Raw genomic sequence first — 21,877 nt, forward strand, 5'->3', positions numbered from 1 at the left:
AACAATAATACTTACTTTAAAAGATTTCTAACCACCTTGGGCCTATCGGGAGGGTTTGTCCCTCTATTGTCAAAGCAAGATGGAAGTGCAAGGCTGATGGGGCTGGATCTACAGAGCTGGATTGTCCAACCGATGAGGCAGAAAAGGGCGGCCTCTCTGTTCAGAGGGAACCAGAAAAGCCCCTTCACACATCCCAGCCCAGAGTTTGGGCTCTGCGTCGACCCCCCACTTTGAGACGCATCCATGGCAACAACCCCTTTTGGGAAGGTCTTCCAGTGGTCCTGTTCTGTCCATGCGCTCAGGCACACACACAGCGGAGGCAGGGAGCAGGGCACACACAGGTTTATTGACCCCACCCATTGGCATTACTGCTCCACATTCTTGACCCGCAGCACAACCGGGACGGAGGTGCAGGGGATCATCCCCAAGTCCGTAATGACCAGGTCCACCAGCTCCAGGGGGGTCACGTCGTAGACCAGGTTGAGGAGGCGCAGAGACTTGTTCTCCTGCCAGCCAGCCAGCGGGGTCCTCCCTGGCTTCCCACCAATCAGGTCGTCGGGGTCATCTGCAAGTGGCACAGCGGACAGCCGGGGTCAGAGAGATGATGCCAGTACATTTCCGAGCACAATTCAAAGTGTTGGTGCTGACCTTGAAAGCCCTAAATGGCCTCGGTCCAGTAGACCTGAAGGAGCGTCTCCACCTCCATTGTTCTGCCTGGACACTGAGGTCCAGCTCCGAGGGCCTTCTGGCTGTTCCCTCACTGTGAGAAGCCAAGTTACAGGGAACCAGGCAGAGGGCCTTCTCGGTGGTGGCGCCCGCCCTGTGGAACCCCCTCCCACCAGATGTCAAAGAGAAGAACAACTACCAGACTTTTAGAAGACATCTGAAGGCAGCCCTGTTTAGGGAAGCTTTTAATGTTTAATAGGTTATGGTATTTTAATATTCCGCTGGAAGCCCCCCAGAGGAAGCTGCCTAATAATAATAATTGTTATTATCATTCCCCACCCCCCGGCAAGAGGAGGGTTAGGGTTCTCCCTCCCTCCCAAGGCCAAGCTCTGGGGCAGCCCCAATAACGGGGCTTGAGTGCAAGGGCCTGGGCTCCATGGCAGATCATCTGCTTGGCATGTAGAAGGAGCTCAGCAGCATCTCCTTGTTCATCTTCGAGGACAAGGCGGCTTCCTGAGTTCAAAGGCAGGAGGGGCTTCCCGGGGCCCGACAGGCTTCCCCCACTCTGCTTGCTGCCATGGCAAACAGTTGCCCCTGCTAGTTGAGGGAGGGAGTGCCCTGTACGTGCACCAAGACCCTCTCAACTGACAGAGGGCTGCGGGGAGGGAAACGGGTGTTCTCATGGCATTAGCAAAAAGTGCCAGCTGGGCATCTCCCTGCTGCTCCCTCTCTTGTTAGTGGGTCCTCCAACTCCCCACCCCCACGGGACCTGCAGCATACCAAGCTCGTTGGAGACGAAGGAGTCGGTTTGGACTCTCTCGCAGAACTTGTAGGTCTCGCAGCAAACCAGAACCGGCACATTGTGGGCCTTCGAAAGGAGCGCGATCTGGGAGGTGCCCATGCGCGACATCACGGAGCCGTTGGCCAACAGCGCATGCGCGCCCAGAAGCACTTTGGAGACCTGCCAGGGGAGGAAGCGGAGCTGGGGACCTCGGCACTCTTTCACGCCCAGCGAGGGTGCTGGGGGAAGCCCCCCCAGACTCAGCCAGGGCAGAGGCACAAAGCCTTTGCGGAGTCCGTCTGCCAGCACAAAGAGCCTGCCCGCTCCCCTGCCGCCTCCTCACCTCGGGCAAGACGTAGGAGACGGCGTTGATGAGGACGTAGCTGCAGCAGATGCCCTGCTTGACCAGTCGGCGCAGCGTCTCCTGCCCCTCCAGCCGCGGGCGGCTGTCCACCACCACCACGCGGAAGGCTCGGCCCGCAGAGCGGCACTGGGCGTGGGCGTCGCAGAGGATGCGCGTCACCAGGGAGGAGCTGGCAGGCAAACGGGGGCAAGGGGTGAGGAGGGGCCGTCCTGCTCCTGGCGCCGCTCTCACAACCCATCTCACGGGCAGGGCTGTCTCAGCGTCTCGCTGACTTGGTCGCCCCCGAACTCGCGGTGCAGCCTGCTGCAGCAGAAGAGCCCGCCGTGGCACTCCGACCGACGGGCGGGCTCTTCCCCGGACTCAACTCTCGGGCCCCAGACTCTTGGCCTAGCGCACCTGAGAGCCTGGCACCCGGGTGCCCCACACCCCTAGTGCCTATGGGTAAGACGGCCCTGGTCGTGGGGCACAGGTCAGCCCAGGCAGGGGCGGGAGCTGCAGGCCGGGCTCCAACAGGCCTCCCGGGACGCAGCCCCCTCCAACACCTCGGCTCCCCAGCCGACAAGACCCTTGCCACCCACAGCAGGGTGCCCACCCCAGACCCTCGACTCCGTACCATCCATAGATGAGGATGACGTCCCCGTCGTTGATCTTCTCTAAGGCATACTTGGAAATGGCTTCGGCCGCCAAGACGATCTTCTCCCGCTCGTACCTGTCAATGGCCTTTTGGAGGTCCTGCTTGGCCTGTCGCGGGAGGGGGGCTGGTCACACCAAGCTCTCTGGCCCATCTCCGAGAGGGGAAGAGCCCCCTGCGTGCCCCCGGAGGACACCAAGAAGCCCTCTGCCTCCCAAGCTGGCACAGGGACGGGGCTACCACCCCAAGGACGAACCCAGAGAGGTCTGGCAGCTTGTGGTGGGCTCCGCTGCCACTCAAACCCACCAGGGAGCGTGGCAGAGAGAAGGTGCCCCTCTTGCGCCTGCCACGGACCCCATGGCCAGCCCAGGCCCCTGCCCCCCCAAGGCGCTGCTGGACGCACCTCCTCCTCGCGCCTGGAGGCGGGCAGCGCAGAGATCTCCTTCTTGAGGAATTTGATGGCGTTGCCCATGCTGGTGGAAAGGGGCCGGCACTGGTTCAGGAAGCTGCAGGAGGAAAGGAGCGCTCAGCCCAGCCTCATGGCCCCCCCTGCTCCCCAGGGCTGCCTGCCCCCTCCCTCTCTTTCCCCAAGGGGGGCCAGCCCCTCCCCGTCACCTGATGTAGGGCTTCAGCTTGTTCACCAGGTCCCGCGAGAGCTCCTCGTTGGCTGGGGTGGTGTAGTCCCCAATCACCTGCCGGGACGACAAGAGATGGCAGCTCACCCAGCGCCCTGATTCCGCCCGGGGCCAGCCGGGACGCCTCTCCTGGGAGGCCCACCATGCAGGGGCACGGGAGACAGAGGCCACCCCCAGACCTCTCCTAATCCCACCCAGCCCTTCCACAGCCCCCAAGGCTAGTTGCCAACGCTGCTTCCATAGGTTAATTCTGCCTTCTCTGGACGACTCTGATCTTGAGCACCAATATTAGGAAAACTAGAGGGGCGGGGATATAAATTTAATAATAACATTTGTGTTGTTGCTGTTGGAGTGGTGGATTATCTGTTTGTTTTGTTTGTTTTTTGTATTTTATCTTGTTTTTTTTTTGCTGTGAACTGCCTTGAAGAGGCAGTATACAAATTTAATAATTAAATTTAATATATGTATGTTAACAACAAACACGAGGAGGAAAACTCTAATCCTAAACCTCTGCTTGTGGGACATCTTTGGGGGAAGAAAAGGCTCAGGAGCGAAAAGGTAAAGGACCTCTGGACAGTGAAGTCCAGTCAAAGGTGACTATGGGGTTGTGTCGCTCATCTCGCTTTCCAGCCAAGGGAGTCGGCGTTTGTTCAGACAGCTTTCTGGGTCATGTGGCCTGCAGGACCAAACCGCTTCTGGCGCAACAGGACACTGTGATGGAAATCAGATCGTACAGAAACGCCATTTACCTTCCTGCCACAGTGGTACCTATTTGTCTACTTGCACTGGTGTGCTTTCGAACTGCTAGGTTGGCAGGAGCTGTACAGAGCAAGGGGAGCTCACTATTCCACAGGGATTCAAACCGCTGACCTTCCGACTGGCAAGCCCAAGAGGCTTCGTAGTTTAGACCACAGCGCCACCTGCATCCTGCTCAGGAGTAAACCCAAGATGGTTGGATGGCGCCCAGTGCAGCTCCTTCCAGCAACTCCTGCAGCCAAGCTGGTGCCAAATGTCCCGCTCTGCTTTCCTTTGGACCCCATCAGCGAGATCGGGGGGGAGGGGTCTTGTTCTCTGGGCAGCCCTAGACCTCCAGACACGCTGCCCAGGTTTGCATCCCGGGGAGGTCACTTCACTGTTTCCAATGCAGCAGTTTGGCTTCACCCCTGGAGGCACACTCCATTGCCTCTGGAGACAGAGGGAGGCCAACAGCAAGAATGAAATTCCCGCACTGCCATATTGCAGGTGGGGTCCCCCTGGAGCCTGGCTTTGCTTCTGCCCACCCAGACAGGCTTTGCCTGTTCTCTGGGAAGGCCAACTGCTGGCACACCCTCTGCTTGGGGCTGCCCTTGAAGAGCCTCCGGAAATGTCAGTGACGCCAGGATGCTGCCACTGCCTGGGCTGCTCACCCGGGAGATGCGAGTGCGATGCCAGCCCTGACTGGCAGCCAGGCAGGGTGTGGGCGTGATGTTCGGCTACTCTGCTGCTTCCTTGCAGCAAACCACCTTTGCGCAACCCCACCCAGAACCTTCCACACACCTGTTTGAAGACCCTCAAGAGGGCGATGCAGCGGGCGTTGGAGCCATTGATGGTGCCCTGAGAGTACTGGAGGCCAAGGCGCACCACCGCCGGGTGGATGGCGGAGGCTGGGATGCTGCGGGGAGCAAAAGAACACACAAACGCACCGCACGTCATTTCACCCAGGCGCCACACCTTTCTAGGAAGGGACTGAACAGGTTTGCTTTCCACTCTTGCCCTCCCTGAAGAGGACTTTGGCGACTCAGCTCCACGCCCCTCGTGACTCTGCACTCGGCGCCACACTTTCCTTTCTCCCCACACTTGGGCTTGCGAGGGCTTGAAGGCAGCCCTGTTTAGGGAAGTTTTAATTTTTGAAGTTTTATTTTAGTCTTTTTAAGGTTCCGTTGAAAGCCGCCCAGAGTGGCTGGGGAGACCCTGCAAGATGGGCAGGGTAGAAATATATTATTATTATTATTATTATTATTATTATTATTATTATTATTATTATTATTAAAGCATCCACTAAAGAACAGGCCTTTTCTGTGGTGGGATGCTCTCCCCAGAGACGCTCACCTGGCACCATCCTTGCATTCTGTGAACCACCCTGAAATCTTATGATGAAGGGTAGTATATCAATCTTAACGACAACAACAATATTTTTAGGCGTGAGGTGAAAACATTTCTGTTTACCTAGGCCTCTGGCCATTAAATAACTTGTTAAAGGGGGGGGGGGGAGACTGTTGTTATTGTTGTTTTTTGTTTTGCTGTGCATTCTGTTATTATTATTATGCTGCATATAAATTTTGTTCTAAATGTTGCACACCGCTCTGGGATCTTTGGATAGTGGTATATAAACTGAAATAACAGCAGCAACAACAACAATAAAGGAACTGGAGTACAACACATGTGGTTTGTGTGCTCACTGCCAAACTGGTACTTTTCCTGCTTCACAGATTCATTTTTAAAAAGCCATACAAAACCTCAACACGTTTTTTGAAGGGGAAAAGTTGTGGGTTGTGAAGCAGCGTTGCTATTGCTGTCGCCCCCCCCCCTTTTTCAGATACCACAAAAAAGAAAAGTAGAGGTAGTTCTTTTTGGTAGTTCTCTCATTGCAAAAAGTGAAATTAGAGGGAACCAGGAGTTGTGCCTGCCCAGCGGAATGCCCTCCTGGCAGATGCCAAAGAATTAAACAACTATATCACTTTTTGTAGACTTCTGAAGGCAGTCCTCGGATGGGAAGCTTTTAATGCTTGGTGGTGGCTGGTTTTCTCCCCTTTGTATCTTTCGTTGGAAGCCACCCAGAGCGACCGGTGTCACCCTGTCAGATGGCTGGGATGCAAATAATACATTATTATTATCAGTACCCTCCTTATTCCTGTGTTTCCATGGGGAGATGGGCTGGGTGCCCCATTGCTGAGGATGGCATCTGAGGGCAGGTAGCCTGATGGGGCAGATACATTTGAGACACTGTGCATTTATATGGGAATTTAATTACATGCTCTACCCAATTAATTATATACCCTGGGAAATGAGTAATATTACGAAGCGCCAATGCAGTAGGAACGCCCCTCTGCTGTGCACCCCACAAGGTCCCCCCTGGGAGAGGCTCCTTCTTGCTCAGCCCCACAGCGGCTGTCAGGGAGCGAGGCTGAGCTGGATGGAGCAGCCCCCCAGCTTCCTCCTCCCTTTCCCCATCATCTACAAACAGCCCCATCACAAACTCTGCAAAAGGCAGCAAGAAGCAGCATAAAATGAATGGGGCAGCCCCACAGCCCTGATGGGGGAAACGGAGCTCTCCAAGGAAGCAGAAGCACGGAGCTCCCGGGGTCGGAACGTGACGGACGGGCGCCAGGAGGGCACCAGGGTGGATTTGATTTAAATCAAATCAATTTAAATCACTAGTCAGTAAGACTTGGTTTAAATCATTTTTTTTACAGAAAGATTCATTCCTGCTGATTTCATCTTAGTATTTACAACTAGAGGAAGGTTTCATTTTTGGAATAATAAATTTTCAGTGTAGTTATATCAAAAATTACTGATTTGGTTATACTATTAGAAACACATAGATAATTATGAAATTATTGTGAGGTTTAACAAGTTAATTGTTTATATTTGGACAACTTTTCTGCTGTACTTTATTGGAAGAAGAAAAATAATCATTTCTTTAATAACACTTTAAATTATTTAACTAAAAAAGTAACATTATAGCATATGTATCTGTGTTTGTTAACTGATGTGGTTAAACATTTTTTTTTATTTAAAAAAACCCTTAGACAGAGTTTTAGCACACATGAAAAACTTAAAACAAATCCTTACTTCCTGATGAATAGCCTTTGGACTTGTAACTTAAAAAGAAAACTATCTTTAGAAAGATTTTTTTCCTCCAAAAGCATTTTATTTTTTAAAAATCCAATTTAAATAAAAAAATATGATTTAAATTTTAAAAAATCCATTGATTCCCCCCGCAAAAACCATTGGTTTTTATCCACCCTGGAGGGCACCCACCTCATCTGCTGCGTCAGAAGCTGCTTGCGGCTGTACTGGTGGAGGTGGGAGAAAAGGCTGACTTTTGCCCCGTAATCTGGCCTCAGAGGCACCTGCAGCAAGGAAGAGGAAGAAGAAGAAAAGGGGGGCTGAGGGCCGTAGGCAAGACCCTCTGCACCCCCTGGAAGCGGCAGCAGTGCCCCACCGCCCTTTGCCCTCCAGGCCCCTTGGGAAACTTTCCGCAATTGTTGCTGTCTTCCTTTCCTGAGCCCCATCAGTGGAACCAGTTGCCAAAGGGAGGGGGAGATGGATTGCCCCACCCATCCCAGATCTCCCTTCCTTTCTCCTCCAAGCCCAGCACCCCCTTCCTGAGCCACAACAGCCTCCTCCACCTCCGCCACCTGGCCCTGCCCTCGGGGGTCCCCCACATCTCAACATTTTTATTGCTGTCACTTTAACTATTACATTTTCATAAAACGGATGCACTAACTAGAAAGAGAATTGCTGACTAACCAGCCAGGTGGGGGGGGGGGAGAGAGAGCGGAGGTTGTTTTTATTATGCCTTTTGTGTTTTTATCCTGTATTTTTATGTGGGAATTGCCCTGAGCTCTAGGATGAAGAGCAGCATCATAGCTGTCAACGTTTTCCTTTTTTTAAGGGAAATTCCCTTATTCCAAATAGGATTCCTTGCAAGAAAAGGGAAAAGTTGACAGCTATGAGCAGCATACAAACTTAATAAATAACAAGAAATAAAAAATTGATTTCCCCTTTTTGGAAGCCATCTTACACAGCAGCACTTAAAAACATACAAAAAGTTAAAACGCTAAAAGGATAAAACATACGTCGCTTCCTAAGACTACAGGGAGGGCGCCTGCTTGAGATCAAGAGGCAGGGAGTTCCAGAGGGCAGGCGCTGCCAGATTAATCCGGGAAGTTCTTACAAATGCGCAAAACTTGTGGGGTGAGAAGGGAACATAAAAGGGGCGCAAGGAGGGGGGGAGGTAGCCGTGGTGCCCCCTCCGCTGCGCATCTTCTTCCCGGGAGGAGGCCCCCTCCCCCCACCCGCCTACCTGCTGCCGCTCCAGCTTCTTGGCCAGCTTCTTCTGCGCCGCCGCATCATCCACCTGCACGTGCTCCGGGAGCCGCTTCAGCCCTGCGGAGAAGGAGCAGGCCGGGCGGGCCGGCGGTGAGGCCGGGCAGCGGCCGCTTTCCCCGGGCGCCCTCCCCGTCGGGGCGCCGCCTTACCTGGCTGGGTCTCGGCGGGCGGCGGGCGCGCCTTGGGCACCGGCGGGGCGGCGGGGGGCGCCTGGCCCGCTTCGCCCTTGCGCGCCTGCTTGAGCGCCCGCTCCGCCTCCTGCTTGGCCCGCCGCTCCGCGCGCAGCTCCGCCTTGCTCTTGCCCGACGGCGCGGGAGGCTCCGCTCCTGCGGGGGAGAGGAGGGGGAGGCGGCGGAGGGTCAGCGGAGAGCAGCCGGGGAAGATCCAGCCCGCCGCCCGGCCGATACCCGCCCTCCGGTGCCCCGACCTGGCGCTAGCGGCGGCGGCGCGGGCTCCGCGACGGGGAGGGGGCCTCGGGGGCCCTCCGCCGCCGCCGCCTCCTGCTGCTGCTGCTGCCCGGCCTCGTCCTTCCCGGCGTCGCGGCGCTGCTGCTTCTTCTTCTTCTGCAGCTTCTTCTCCCGCCGCTGCTGCAGCTTCTCCTCGGCGCTCGGAAGCCCCGACGGCGCCTGCAGGGGACGCGAGAGCAGAGCCCCGTCAAAGGCGCGCAGCCGGCCCCGACGGCGCCCTCCCCCCGGATCCCGGCGGCGCCCCTACCTGCCCGGGCCGCTCGCCGGCCTCGCCGTCGCCGCTGCTGCGCTCCGCCATCGCCGGCTCCTCTCTCCGACGGCGCCGGATGCTGCAGCGCCCACTAGGGGCCGGACGAGCAGCGGAGGGGAGGAGCCAGGCCCGAGGCCCGCCCCCCCGGTGCCGCTCGCCTCCCCCGGGCCGGCGGGGCTGGGGTGCCCCCCTTAGGCAGCGTCAGGGAGCGGGGATGCCGTCGCGGGCGGAGCCCCCTCCTCCGGCCGAGCCCTCCGCGCCCCGGGGCTGCTCGCGGTAGGGGCGGCTCCCTCCTCCCCCGACGGCCCCTTCGTCCTCCCGGGCCCCGGCGGCCCCGTCCAGCGGGAGAGGCGGACCCTGCTGCTGCCCTTGGCCCCCGGGGCTCGGAGGGGCGGCGTCGGGGGCGGCGCTGGGCTTGCTGGCGCCCCTCGTGGCCGCCGCCCGGTCTGCGGCCAGCCCGAGGGGGAGGAGCCGCCCCGCCCCGACGGGGACCCGCCTCTCCTTGCGCAAGATGGCGGCGGCGGCAGCGGCGGCTGTCGGGGCGGCGGAGCTGGGCCCTTGCCCGGGCCGGAGGTAGCGGAGGGCGAGGCGAAGCGAGCGGCCATGCACTTCTCCATCCCCGAGACCGAGAGCCGCGCCGCGGACGGCGCCAACGCCGCCTACGTGGTGCGTGGCTGGACGGGGGGGGGGGAGGAGGAGGAGGACGCCCCCCGGAGAGGAAGCCCCGCTCGGCCCGGCCGGCCCCCCCAGCCGCTCGGGTGGGTGGGGTGTCCGCGACGGGGCGGCCTCCGCTGCCGGGCTGGCCGGCTGCCCTCTTCTCCTTCCCGGGACGAGGGCTCCTCGGGCTCCGGCTGCCCCCCCCAAAACAGCCAGGCCAGAGGGCCTTAGTGTGGGGCGCAGCGCTCGGGACCTCCCGTCCTGCCCCACTTACCGGGGCAGAGTCACACCAGTGTCGCCCCCCCGTCCATTTCCAAGCGAGACCCCCTTCGGAGGAGGGAGGGGGCCCGTCGGGCTGCCAGCCTGGGGGGTGTGCCAGCTGCGCCAAGCGGCCACTTGGGCACCGAGTCCTCCCCTTCTGCTCCGGCTGGGGGGGCACGGACCTTCCTGCTCCGGCCCCCCAAAGCCTCCTTCTGGAGGAGAAGAAGGTGGGGGGAGCGGGTTCAGGGCCCCCCCCTGCCGTGCCTGCTGCCCCTTCAGTTGCTCTGGCCCCTGACCTGCCCCCTCCTCCCCCCTGGCAGGCCTACAACATCCATGTCAACGGCGTCTTGCACTGCCAGGTGCGCTACTCCCAGCTGCTGGGCCTGCATGAACAGGTAGGGGGGGCGCATTGGGGGGTTGGGCTGGATGACCCTCGGGGGTCCCTTCCAATGGATTGCATGCTTGGCCCATGGGGGTTGGCTGAGTGTTTCCCCCCCGTGTTTGGGGCTGGGGAGGGTCTGGCCCCCTTGTTTTGGAGCCAGGCTGGGCGCAGAAACGCTCTCCCTCCTTGCAGCTCCGGAAGGAGTATGGGGCCAACGTGGTGCCCGCCTTCCCCCCCAAGAAGATCTTCACCCTCACCCCCGTGGAGGTGGAGCAGCGGCGGGAGCAGCTAGAGAAATACATGCAGGCAGGTGAGTCCCTGGGAAGGTGGGCTTGAGGGTCAGGGGGGGGGCTAGCAAGGAGCCCCCCCCCGGGCTGACAGCTGCCCTTCTCTCGTCCTTGTGCCCCCGCAGTGCGCCAGGACCCCTTGCTGGGAGGCAGCGAGGTCTTCAACAGCTTCCTGCGCAAGGCTCAGCAGGTGAGGCAGGGCAGGTGAGGTGGGGGGAGGGAGGGAGGGGCCCGGTGGGCGAAGGGCCAGGCGCTGACCCTCTTTGTGCCCCCCCCCAGGAGACCCAGCAGATCCCCACGGAGGAGGTGCAGCTGGAGGTGCTGCTGTCCAATGGACAGACCGTCAAGGTCACCCTCCTCACCTCGGACCAGACGGAGGACGTCCTGGAGGTGAGGCCTTTTTTGGGGGGGGCAGTGGGTTTATTAACAAAACCAAGAGGACGTTAACGGTGGCGCTTAGCAAGACGCACCAAAGTTAAAACATGAAAGCAGATTGTAATTGAATGCCTTGAAAGTGTTTTCTGCCTTTCTTAAGATGGCAGGTCTTTTTCCCCAGGGGAGGGAGGGAAAGAGGGAGGAAGCAGCTGCTTTTGGTGACCCCCCCCCAATTGCTCCCCATTGTCCGCAGGCCGTGGCCTCCAAGCTGGACCTGCCAGAGGACCTGATAGGCTACTTCCACCTCTTCCTGGTGCGAGAAGCCAAGGACGGGGCCTTTTCCTGTGAGTGGCCCCCCCTGCTGTTATGTGCGCCTTGCTTGGCAGGATCGGGGAGGGAAAGGAGGGGGAATTTGGGGGGGCGGGAAGGGGGGGCTGGTCTGGGGGCTGGTGCTGCAGCTCTGTCTTGGCTTTCTTCCCAGTCATCCGGAAGCTGCAGGAGTTTGAGCTGCCCTACGTCTCCGTCACCAGCCTCCGCAACCCGGAGTACAAGATCCTTTTGCGCAAGAGGTGAGGGGGCGGCAGCTGCCGCGGGGGGGGGGGGGAGACCCCAGACCCCCAGCCAGCACAGTCCCTCTAACGGCCCCTGCTCCCTCTTCGCCCCGCAGCTACTGGGACTCCGCCTACGACGATGACGTGATGGAGCAGCGGGTGGGGCTGAACCTGCTCTACGCCCAGGTAAGCGCCGGGACCCTGGCTGGGCTACGGGGGTGGACTAGATGACCCTTGGTGTCCCCTCCAACTCTGCGCAGCCCCAAGATTCCTCTCCTTTCCCCTTCCAGACGGTGGCCGACATCGAGAGGGGCTGGATCCTGGCAAACAAAGAGCAGCATCGCCAGCTGAAGTCCCTGCAGGAGAAAGTCTCCAAGAAGGAGGTTGGTTGGGACCCTGCGTGGGTCGGGCGCTGCCAGTCCCCAGCCCCTCTGTTTGGGGTCTCCAACGCTGCCTATGATTCCTGGGTTTTGGGGGGCTGGACTGGAGGACCCTTTAGTATCCCCTCCAACGCTGAGATTCCCACCCTCTTTCTCCTTGGCGCAGTTCATCCGCCTGGCGCAGACGCTCAAGTATTACGGCTATCTCAAGTTTGACCCCTGCGTGACGGACTTCCCCGAGAAGGGCTGCCACGTCATTGTGGGCGCCGGGAACAGCGAGCTGAACTTCCAGGTCAAGCTGCCCAGCGACCAGGTCAAGGAGGGCAGCTTCAAAGTGACGCGCATGCGCTGCTGGAGGGTCACGTCCTCAGTGAGTCATGCGCGGAGCCCCTTTCAGTTGCACCCAGTCCTGCGCCCGTCTGGCCAGTTGGGCAGGTGGCTGCCTCTTGGCCCTCTTTCTCCCCTGGCAATTTGTGGGTGTGTCGTGTGTGTCCGTCCCCCCCCCCCCCCGCAAGCGCAGAAAGGCTTCACACCCCCACACCTGCTCCTTTCCAGGTCCCTGTGCATAACGGGACGTCCGGCCCAGCAGGCAGCAAGTCGGAGGTGAAGCTGGAGTTGGCTTTTGAGTACCTGATGAGCAAGGACCGCCTGCAATGGGTCACCATCACCAGCCCCCAGGTAGGCCCAGCAGTGAGGCGGGAGGGCTTAGCCCTGTGGGGCAGCCGCCTGAGACCCCCTTGCCCTGCCCCATACCCGCTTCTGCGCTCGAGAGCATGCCTGCCCAATAACGCACTCCAAACGCTTCTTGAGAAATGCAAACCGGATTTTATTCTAGTCTGACTCACAGCCCCAAAATTATGGCGCAAGTGGCTGGACTTCCTGCCTGAGGTCAGCAAAACCGGGGCTCTTGCTGGGGGGGGGGGGGCGGGGCAGCGTGGCGCGCGGGACTAATGTCACAAGGTCTCCCCCACCCTTGCAGGCGATAATGCTGAGCATCTGCTTGCAGTCGATGGTGGATGAGCTGATGGTGAAGAAGTCCGGGGGCAGCATCCGCAAGGTGAGGCTTTGGGCCCCCAGCAGACCTTGGGGGCAGGGCGGGGGGCGGAAACAGAGCCACCCTGTTTTTGAGGGCCACAAGACCAACCTACTTTTCTGTCTCCCCCCCCCCCACCAGATGTTTCGCCGGCGAGCCAATGGAGCCCTGCAGCGCTCCGACAGCCAGCAAGCCGTGAAGTCCCCCCCTCTCCTGGTAAGAAGCCCCTAACCCCACCAGACCCCTGCCCCAGCCTGCCCCTGGGGGGGGCCTTGGTCTCCTCTGACATGTCTGCCTGTCCCAGCAGGATTCGCCCGATGCCAGCCGGGACTCCCTCACGAAGGTTGCGGTGAGTAGCGTCCCCTGACTTGTGGAAGGGGCCCCCAGGGGACATCTAGCCCCAGGTCCAAGCGGCTGCCTGTTTTAACGCTCCCCCCTCACCCTTCTTCCCCCAGAGCAAGCTCAGCTCGGTCAGCCTGAGGGCCATCAGCCATTCCAGCTCCGCCACTGACATCGGGGCGAACGATTTCCACGGCAACTACGCCTTCGAGGGCATCGGCGACGAGGACCTGTAAGCGGCCTGCCCCGCCCCCCCCGCCTCCATGTGGAATGTACGACCTCCCGGGTTGACCTCGATGTGCCTCGACCCCAGCCGGCTCCTCGCCCCCCACCCCGCCTCCCTCCGGGCCCCGGGACGGTGGGGTTGCCGGCTGGCGGCTTCAGCTCCATATGCGCCAAATTAGGGTAGAGTGGACATTTTGCACAGCGATCCGACACAGCTCTGGCGCTGGCCAATAGACTTCTGTGTAACTGCTAGGCTTGTAATCTCGTTTAATCTCCCTGCTGTTTACAGATGAACACGAACGAATGTTTGTGGCGATGATTAAATAGCTCATGATTGGGAAGTCCTGTCTGCGTCTCCTCCTGCCTTCTCCCGCCTCACGCAACACAAAGGAATACAGAGCAAGGAAGAAACAGCTCACACAACTCTCCGCAATTCTACAGAACTTTGCAAAGACCAGATGTAAGAATTGGGCATTTATATTCCACCAAGTGTCTGTTTCTTTAAATAACAGCCTTTACATAAAATATGCAGTACCAAAATCATGTCCAGGTGTGATACAGGATGTCCCAAAACCAAAGTCCCACCCAACATCTCCTTTCAATAAAGAGAAAATAATAGCTACAAGTATATTATTTCTAAAGCATAATCCACATCCCTGGGAGTGTTGTAGCGTTCTTCTCAATCGCTCCAACCGCAGTGGCAGCTGGGGCACTTGGTGGAATAAAAATGCCCAAGTTTTACGTCTGGTCTTTGCAAAGTTCTATAGAATTGCAGAGAGTTGTGTGAACCGCGTTTCTCCTGCTTTACAGAGAAAGGGTAACTGCCCCTTCTGTGCTGTTTACGTGGGGGGGGGGGAGACTCCCCAAACCACCTACTTCCTTTGGGGGGGAGGGGGAAGCCACCTCCCAGCCATGCCGGTTGCCGCGTGTGAGTTTCGGTTCTGCTGCTCTCCCCCAGCCAAAATAAAGCAAGATAAGAAAACAGTTTAATGCGTTGATACACGATATAAATTACACAGACTCACGCAGCAACCACAGTTAAAAGGGGCTGGGGAGGAGGCACAGAGAGGACAGGAAAGCACCAAGAACCGCCCTCAGTCGGAGGGGTTTTTTGGGGGGGGGGAGTGTTCTGCTGCCCCACAGATACAATCTTTTCCAGGTGACGTGAAAAGGGCCCAATCCACAGGAGCAGGCAGTGCCCAGCCACGTTTTGGCCAAGGAGGTCCCAGTGCTCTGCTGCCGGCACGAACTGCACTGCCCCCCCACAAAGGTCCCTACAGCTGCTTCCCCCAGTCCTGGGGGTGGGGGCTTGTTTGGCGAGTGGAAGAGGCCCCCCTGTCTCCTCCTGCAGTCTGAGCCTATTCCTATGCGGAGGCACCCGGGAGGAGGCGGGTGCCTTGGTGTGGCGGGTGCCTGCGGTCTCCCCCCGCGGGCCCTCAAGGCAGGCTGCTGTCCAGGCTGGGCCCCCCCTCCTCCTCGGGCAGGCCCTGGCCGTGCACCTTCTGGTGGCGCTTGTAGTTGTCCCAGTGGCCGGTGGTGTAGGGGCAGACGCGGCACTGGAAGGGCTTCTCCCCCGTGTGCCTCAGCATGTGGCGCTTGAGGTTCATGCTCTGGTTGCAGGAGTAGGAGCAGAGGCGGCAGCGGAAGGGCTTGTCCCCCGAGTGGATGCGGCCGTGGCGCTTGAGGTTGGCCAGGTTGCCGCAGGCGTAGGGGCACAGCGGGCACTTGTAGGGCTTCTCTCCCGTGTGCACGCGCTGGTGGCGCTTGAGGTTGTCGAGGTGTGCCGAGGCGTAGGGACACAGGGCGCAGGCAAAGGGCTTCTCTCCGCTGTGCGTCTTCATGTGCCGCGCCAGGTGGTTGGGGTAGGTGGTGACAAAGGGGCACAGCTGGCACGAGAAGCCCTTGGGCGACGACTGCTCCGCCCCCAGCACCGCCAGGCTGCAGCGCCCGCACACCGGCTCGCCCAGGCCCTCGTCCGCCTCCAGGACCAGTCCGCACGCCCGGCATGTGAAGGGGAAGAGCAGCTCCGGGAGGACGGCCGCAGAGTCCTCGGGCCTCAGGAACGGGGAGCCCGGGGCCAAGAGCGGAGGCTCTGCGGAGGAGAAAGAGCAGTGAGGGGGGCAAAGGACCCCTGCAGCCCGGGACACGTGACCCACGTTCTGCGCTCCTGCACGCAGTGTCCACCTAAGAGCCCCCCATTCCTCTTCTCTGCTCCACAGCTGGTTCCCACACTGCTGGACTCTGCCGGCCCCGTAGAGGTTAGGCTGGAGATCCCTTCCAATGAGGAGGCCACCATCTTGGGAAGCAGAAAAAGGGAGTTGCTGGTTTATTTATTTAGCTAAGGAGGGGCCTGAGGAGAGTGTTCCCCACTACCCTGCTGGGAATGGCTTAAAATCAGTCGCAAGGGACTTCCAGGGTCCCCTGGTCCAATCCCTTACGTAGGAAGTGCTGCTGCTCAGGAATTGCTGATATAGATGGCCAAGCAAGCACTGAAGAAGAGTCCTGCACCGTATGAGGGAGCCCATTCCCCTCTCAAACAGCTCTCACCTCCAGAAAGTTCTTCCTAATGTTAAGTCGGAATCTCCTGCCTCGTCACGTGAAACCAAGGCTTCAGATCCTGTCCCCTGGAGCAGCAGAAAATAACCTGGCTCCATCTTCCAGGGGACAGCATTTCCAGGCTTCTCATGGTCATCGGTCAGGAATGCTTTAGTTGAGATTCCTGCACTAGATGACCCTCAGCACCCCCTTACAACTCCACATTGCTAGGATTGATAAAAACATAAGAAAAGCTTGCTGGATCAGGCCAGGGGCCCCTCTAGTCAAGCCTCCTGCACTCGCAGTGGCCAAGAGCCTTCTCCCCTCCTGGGGTCAAACTCTGGCTCTCTTCTCCAGGCTACACAGACCCAACTCCCACAACCATTCCTCGTAAGGATGGATTTCCAGACTCCTTGCTCATCCTGGTCTCCCTTCCAGCTTGTCAATATCCTTTTGTTGCAAAGCTAAACAGCTCTTACTGTCTGAAAGTTGCTCCCAACATTCAGTCAGAATCTCCTTTCTTTGATTCAAAGAACAAAGAAGGAGATACCCATGAAACATTAGGAAGAGATTCCTGACAGCTGTCTACCATCTCCATCTGGTACGCAGGATGAGACCCTCCCTGCCCGCAGACTGTCTTGCCAGAGTGATAGCCGTGTTGGTCTGCCATATAGAAGGGTCTGGCAACTTCTGTTTCAGTGTATCTGAAGAAGTGTGCTTGCACACGAAAGCTCATACCAAGAACTAACTTAGTTGGTCTTTAACGTGCTACTGGAAGGAATTTTTTTATTTTGCCAGAGTGGTGCATGCTCTAGTTATCTCCTGCTTGGACTATTGCAATGCGCTCTAGGTGGGACTCGGAAGCTAAAACTAATCCAGAATGCGGCAACCAGACTGGTGACTGGGAGCAGCCGCCAGGATCATATAACACCAGTGCTAAAGTATCTACATTGGCTCCTGGTACAAGCACAATTCAAAGTGTTGGTGCTGACCTTTAAAGCCCTAAACGGCCTCAGCCCAGTATACCTGAAGGAGCGTCTCCACCCCCATCATTCTGCCCAGATACTGAGGTCCAGTGCCAAGGGCCTTCTGGTGGTTCCCTCACTGTGGTAGCCAAGTTACAGGGAACCAGGCAGAGTGCCATCTCGGTGGTGGTGCCCGCACTGTGGAACGCCCTTCCATCAGATGTCAAGGAAATAAACAACGATCTCACTTTTAGAAGGCATCTAAAGGCAGCCCTGTTTAGGGAAGCTTTTAATGCTTGATGTCTTATCGTGTTTTTAATATTCTGTTGGGAGCAGCCCAGAGTGGCAGGGGAAACCCAGCCAAACGGGCGGGGTAAAAACAATAACATTATTTATTACTGCTATTGACAGTAAGAGCTGTTCAGGAATGGAACTGCCTCATTAATAAGGGTGTGGACTCTCCTTCACTAGAGATTGCTAAGCAGCTGTTGGGCGGCTATCTGTCAGGAAGTCTTTCTGCTTTGCAAGGGGTTGGACCCCCACCCCCGGCCTGCCCCACATACCTGTCTCCTGCTCCGCAGCCGCTGGCCCCTCCATCTCCGCCTCCGACTCCCCCTGCGCCCCGGGGCTGTGGCGCCGCAGGGGGTTGCCCCGGGCGCATCGGCAGGTGCAGGAGCCGCAGCGCAGCGGGCGCTCCTGGCCGTGGACCCGCTGGTGCCTCTTGAGGTTGCCAAGGCTGCTGCAGGCGAAGGGGCAGGTGGGGCAACGGTAGGGCTTCTCTCCCGTGTGGGTGCGCAGGTGGCGCGTCAGGTTGACCAGCTGGGCCGAGGCGTAGGGGCAGTGCGGGCAGCGGTAGGGCTTCTCCCCGTTGTGGGTCTTCATGTGGCGCTTGAGGTGGCTGGAGTAGTGTGAGGCAAAGGGGCACAGCTGGCAGGAGAAGACCACCCGCCCCTTGGCGGAACCTTCCTCCTCCTCCTCCTCCTCCTCCAGCTCTTCCTCCTCTGGCGGGCAGCAGGCGGCAGAGGCGGGGGCAGGCAGGCCGCAGTGCTGGCAAGCCTGGCCGGGCCCCTCGCCATTGTCCTGGGCCTGGCACAGCGGCGGGAACTCCTCATCGCTCAGCACGTAGGACGAGAGTCCGGGCGTCCCCCCGAGGGAGTCTGCGGCACACAAGGAGGGGGCATCAGGGGGGCAGCGGGGGGCATCCTCGCCTCGGCCCGTCCCTTTCCTGCTGGCACAACAGGGGGTTACCGCCGTGGCGGGAGGGGCGAGCGATCCCTAAGCCTTTTCTGCCAGCCCTGGGGGAGCCCTTCCTCGCCCCCCTGCCCCTGCGCCCCCAGATTCCGCGCTGCGCTCCGGCCCCTCCCGGCCCGCTTCCCCCGCACCTTCCGAGTCCTTCTCGAAGGGGAGGCCGGCGGCGCCGCCGCTCTCCTCCTCGTCGTCCTCGTCTTCCAGCTCCAGCTCGTGCTCCGAGAGGAAGGCGCCCGGCGGAGCCAGGCCCTCCTCGCCCGCAGGATCGACCGCCGCCGCGCCCGCCGCGTCCACTGCAAGAGAGCGAGACGGGGAGAGGGCCGGACGGGGCGCCCCGGTCAGACGCGGGCGCGGGGTCCCGGGAGCCCCGCCCCAACCCGGGAAAGGACCCACCCCCCCGCCCGGTCCGAGCGGCGGAGGAGGAGGAAGAGGCTCCCGTGACCCGCCCCCTCCCCGATCCCGGATCCCGGCTGACCTTTGACGGGCTGCGGGTGGCGCTGCTTCCGGCGGGGCATCTTGCCCGGCCCAGGCGGGGGCGGCGGGGCTGGCGGGGCGGCGTCGGGCGGCTCCAGCCCTGGGCGCCTCCCGCTCGCCGGGCCGCTCGGCGCCGCTGCTCCGGGGCCGCCCCGCCTCTTCCTCCGCGACGCCCCGCCTCTCGCCGCCGCCGCCGCTCCCGCTCCGCCTCCTCCCGCCCATCCGCGGGGCGGGCGGCCAGAGAAGCGCGCGCTTCCGGTTCCGCTCCCGGCCGCGCGGCATGACGGGAGGCGGAGTCGCTGCCCTCGCGAGAGCGAGACCGGGAGCGGCGAGAGCGCAGACTCAGCGCGGAGTCTAGAGGCGTCCTGGGGCGGCGCCTTCCGGGCTCCGCCTTGACAGCCGCTCCGGCTGCTCCTCCTCCCCGCCCGCCCGCCCGCCCGCCTCTGCCCGACGGGGAGGCGGAAGATGCTCCGCCCTGAAGCTCCAGAGCTCCAGAGTCCGGCCCGGGCGAGAGAGAGAGAGATCCACGTGGCGGAAGAGGAAGGGAGGAATGTGGGATCAGCAGCGTGTCAGTTCCGAGGGGCTCGGCTGTCTGGCGCCTGGTCCTCCCCAGCGGGGGAAGCAGCCACGGAAAGGCCCCCTCCTGCCCCCGTTGCTATGCCCGCTGAAGAGTGGGCATCCTCCCACTTAAGAACTCTTCCCTCCCCGGGCGGGTCGCATTTTTGAGCTTGTAACTCTGCGCGCGAGGCCCGCCTGGGTTACAGTCCTGATAGGTCAGCCTGGTCTTTGGGGCTCCGAGTGCTGTCAGGGCATTTAAAGTTCAAAACCACGCGGAGCAACCGCCGCTTCCCCGAAGAAGAAGCAGCCCCAGTTGGACGGCAGCTCCACGAGGCGGCCAAGGAGAAACCGACGGGGAGGAGCCGCGCTCCGAGTCGGGGAGCCCCGTCTATGCTCTTGTCACTCTACCCTCTTCTATCTCTAGGGATGCTCCTCCATCCGCGTGCGCAGAAATCCGGAAGCGAGGGGGCGGGGCTGAAGCCACCATGGATCCGCCCCCGGTGACGTCATCGCTTGGGTTTGGGAGTCCTGGGGGCCCAAAAGAAGGCGGGGCTCCTGCTGTCCCATTGATGGGGTGGGGAAAGGGGTCTGCAGGGGGTGGGGGCTTTGCAGGTCCATCCCCGGCAACCCGCCCCCTTTTGGCCCCTTTGATGCTGAGAGCACAGAGGCCAAGAAGAGAACCGCCCATCTCCTTCTGGGTTGAAGGACCTGCCGGGTCTTCTCTCCCAGGGCAGAAGGGAGAATTCCCCAGAGGGAGAAACGGGTCTCCATCCTGAAACAATGAGAGCTGCTCTTTCTAACCCAGGTCTGCTTTCGGGACGCTGCGGGAGAATCACGCGCAATGCTCTGGCCCTGCAGAACTGGCCATCTTACGCTGGTGTAACATCAGCAGAGAAAACGCATAAAATGTGCACTTCAAGCCAAAACATATTTATTCAGAAGCAAGCCCATTCAGATCAGTGGGACCTGCTCCCTAGTAAGTGTGCATAAGATTGCAGTCTTTAGGTGGGATCCTGCACGCTCCCAGCACAGCGGTGGAATGGAAGCCAAAAGTAACCCCGGGAACTCGGCACCTGCAAGCCGCCCGCAGCTTGAAACCCCTTTGGAGCCCCCCCCCCACAGGCCCGTGAGGAAGCATCGCCCTTTAGACTGGGGGGCACAAAGGGAAGGAGCGGCAGAAGGGGGAGCGGAGCCCGCAGAGAAGCTGCCGACAGAGGGACCCCAAGAGCATCCCTGGATCAGGACCCCGCGAGGGGTGGAGAGGAACAGCGGCGAGCCAAAAAGGAAACTGCACACCAATTGGGCACCCCATAGTTTTGAGAAGCAGTGTCCTAACAATTGTGGGCTCCCTTCCTCAGGCTTCCGGGGTACCTGTGGGACTCCCCGAATTTCCTTGATGGCGCTGCATTTAGCCCCCAAACTCTTCTGCTTTAGATCAAGTAGCCCACCCTTAGAAACAGCTTTGGGGGAAACAAGCATCGTCAGGTATGTCGGAGGACCTGCAGCCAAATCACAGATTGCATGACGGCTAGATAGTCACATATCCTCTAAACTTTTGTGGCGGTAAGGGAAACAATATAAAAATAATCTCTCCTTCTTCCTGTCACTACCCGCCCTTTTTCCTCTCTGTGATGGGGAAAGATGTCTTTGCAATCTCCAGTTTCAACTGGACAATGGGAATTTGTCATGTTGAAGGATTCCTGCCTGCCTGATTCTCATCACTTCATATGTTGAATACTGGCAAGACTTTGATGTGAGTAAGACAATGATCCCTCACTGCTGCCCAAGGGTGAAGGCAGAGCTGCTTGCCCTGTCCGCTACTGAAGTCAAGGGGCTGCAGGTGGAGCCTGGTAGGCAGGGAGCAGCAGCCGAGGAACAGCAGCAGCAGCAGCAGCAGCTGCACCCAAGGGGACCTTTGGGGATGAAAGGGGCCCCCAGAAGAATGGGGTCTCCACACACTCCCCGCTTGGAGGCTGCTTTGCTTCAGAGGTGATGCCCCATCACACACTGATTATTGCATCCCGGGTCTCGCCACTGATTCTTAAGGGAATTTCTTACATCAACCTTGGTGGAGAGAGAGGAAGTGCAGAGCGCCCTGCTCTTGTAGCATAGATCTCCCTTTGCAGGATCAAAAGTTAAAAACAAAACATGTGAACCCTTGAGAAGCCCCCTTGTGTGGGGTGGCAATAGCTCCCCTCGCTCCATTTCCCATTGTGGGGGGGGGGGGCAGGGGGTCCCAGGTATCCCCTTGCCTTGCATTATATACAGAAGCACAAAAGTTCCATGTCCAGTTTGGGTCCTCCTGCGACCAGCGCTGGAGCCACAGTGGAAGACGAACTGGGCGAGGCGGGGGGGGGGGGGCTGGCAAAGCAAGTCTTTCAGGGCGGAGGAAGAGGCAACTCGGTTGTCCATCCGGATGGGACTCAAAGGCTTGAAAATAAACCAGTATTCTGCTGCCACACATGCCCAGCTCCCCAAAACCGACTCCAGCTGAATCCATTAAATAGCTAGAGGCAGACGGGGGTGGGCGGGCAGGGAAGCCGGCTTTGGCTGACCATGAGGGGGAACTGCCCAGTGGTCAGAGCTGCTGTAGGACAGAGCTTGCCTCGGGGGCTCTCCTTGGTTGCTGCCGCTTCAGGAGGGGCTGCAGCAGAGGGCCGCCTCCCAGGGCTGCTGGCGATGCATCTTGGATGGAGAATAGTGCTCCCCTAAAAGCCCT

The 21,877-nt window shown here is 59.5% G+C and overlaps 3 protein-coding genes across 5 annotated transcripts; 1 reads left to right on the forward strand and 2 right to left on the reverse strand.

Moving 5' to 3' along the window:
* Nucleotides 1–326: 326 nt before the first annotated feature.
* EIF2B4 (eukaryotic translation initiation factor 2B subunit delta) lies at nucleotides 327–9,037 on the reverse strand. The gene is made up of 12 exons (XM_083494515.1): nucleotides 8,886–9,037; nucleotides 8,599–8,797; nucleotides 8,321–8,497; nucleotides 8,146–8,228; nucleotides 7,098–7,189; nucleotides 4,614–4,728; nucleotides 3,058–3,134; nucleotides 2,846–2,948; nucleotides 2,425–2,552; nucleotides 1,791–1,980; nucleotides 1,447–1,627; nucleotides 327–565 (listed from the first exon to the last, which is right to left on the reverse strand). Exons 1-12 carry the CDS (start codon nucleotides 8,934–8,936, stop codon nucleotides 366–368), a joined length of 1,596 nt encoding a protein of 531 aa, XP_083350641.1. The 5' UTR covers nucleotides 8,937–9,037; the 3' UTR covers nucleotides 327–365.
* A 264-nt stretch (nucleotides 9,038–9,301) lies between these two features.
* SNX17 (sorting nexin 17) lies at nucleotides 9,302–13,719 on the forward strand. 2 transcript variants are annotated; one of them, XM_083494628.1, is made up of 15 exons: nucleotides 9,302–9,554; nucleotides 10,127–10,201; nucleotides 10,381–10,498; nucleotides 10,601–10,665; nucleotides 10,755–10,865; nucleotides 11,104–11,194; nucleotides 11,332–11,419; nucleotides 11,518–11,587; nucleotides 11,692–11,784; nucleotides 11,948–12,151; nucleotides 12,337–12,459; nucleotides 12,761–12,838; nucleotides 12,956–13,030; nucleotides 13,119–13,163; nucleotides 13,270–13,719. In XM_083494628.1, the coding sequence occupies exons 1-15, from the start codon at nucleotides 9,492–9,494 to the stop codon at nucleotides 13,387–13,389; spliced, it is 1,419 nt and encodes a 472-aa protein (XP_083350754.1). In that variant the 5' UTR covers nucleotides 9,302–9,491; the 3' UTR covers nucleotides 13,390–13,719. The 2 variants fall into 2 exon arrangements, with proteins under 2 accessions (XP_083350754.1, XP_083350755.1); XM_083494629.1 differs by having other exon boundaries at nucleotides 9,349–9,554; nucleotides 13,122–13,163.
* Nucleotides 13,720–14,342: 623 nt separating this feature from the next.
* ZNF513 (zinc finger protein 513) lies at nucleotides 14,343–18,882 on the reverse strand (the record flags this gene model as incomplete). Of its 2 annotated transcripts, none has more annotated exons than XM_083494467.1 (4): nucleotides 14,343–15,470; nucleotides 17,442–18,103; nucleotides 18,261–18,419; nucleotides 18,602–18,882. In XM_083494467.1, 4 exons carry the CDS (start codon nucleotides 18,880–18,882, stop codon nucleotides 14,815–14,817), a joined length of 1,758 nt encoding a protein of 585 aa, XP_083350593.1. In that variant the 3' UTR covers nucleotides 14,343–14,814. The 2 variants fall into 2 exon arrangements, with proteins under 2 accessions (XP_083350593.1, XP_083350594.1); XM_083494468.1 differs by having other exon boundaries at nucleotides 17,442–18,035; nucleotides 18,602–18,754.
* Between the last annotated feature and the right edge of the window lie 2,995 nt (nucleotides 18,883–21,877).

This window comes from Podarcis liolepis, assembly GCF_965112155.1.
Source record: "Podarcis liolepis genome assembly, chromosome: 3".
Lineage (NCBI taxonomy): Eukaryota > Metazoa > Chordata > Lepidosauria > Squamata > Lacertidae > Podarcis > Podarcis liolepis.

Excerpts from the sequence above, each read along its gene's own strand:
- EIF2B4 (XM_083494515.1), bottom strand. The coding sequence starts at position 8,936 with ATGGCGGAGCGCAGCAGCGGCGACGGCGAGGCCGGCGAGCGGCCCGGG. Across the intron at positions 8,498-8,598 it reads GCCGCCGCCGCTAGCGCCAG|GAGCGGAGCCTCCCGCGCCG; the intron begins GTCGGGGCACCG and ends TCTCCCCCGCAG. Across the intron at positions 1,981-2,424 it reads GTCATCCTCATCTATGGATG|CTCCTCCCTGGTGACGCGCA; the intron begins GTACGGAGTCGA and ends TTTGCCTGCCAG.
- SNX17 (XM_083494628.1), top strand. The coding sequence starts at position 9,492 with ATGCACTTCTCCATCCCCGAGACCGAGAGCCGCGCCGCGGACGGCGCC. Across the intron at positions 10,866-11,103 it reads AGACGGAGGACGTCCTGGAG|GCCGTGGCCTCCAAGCTGGA; the intron begins GTGAGGCCTTTT and ends CATTGTCCGCAG. Across the intron at positions 11,588-11,691 it reads TGAACCTGCTCTACGCCCAG|ACGGTGGCCGACATCGAGAG; the intron begins GTAAGCGCCGGG and ends TTCCCCTTCCAG.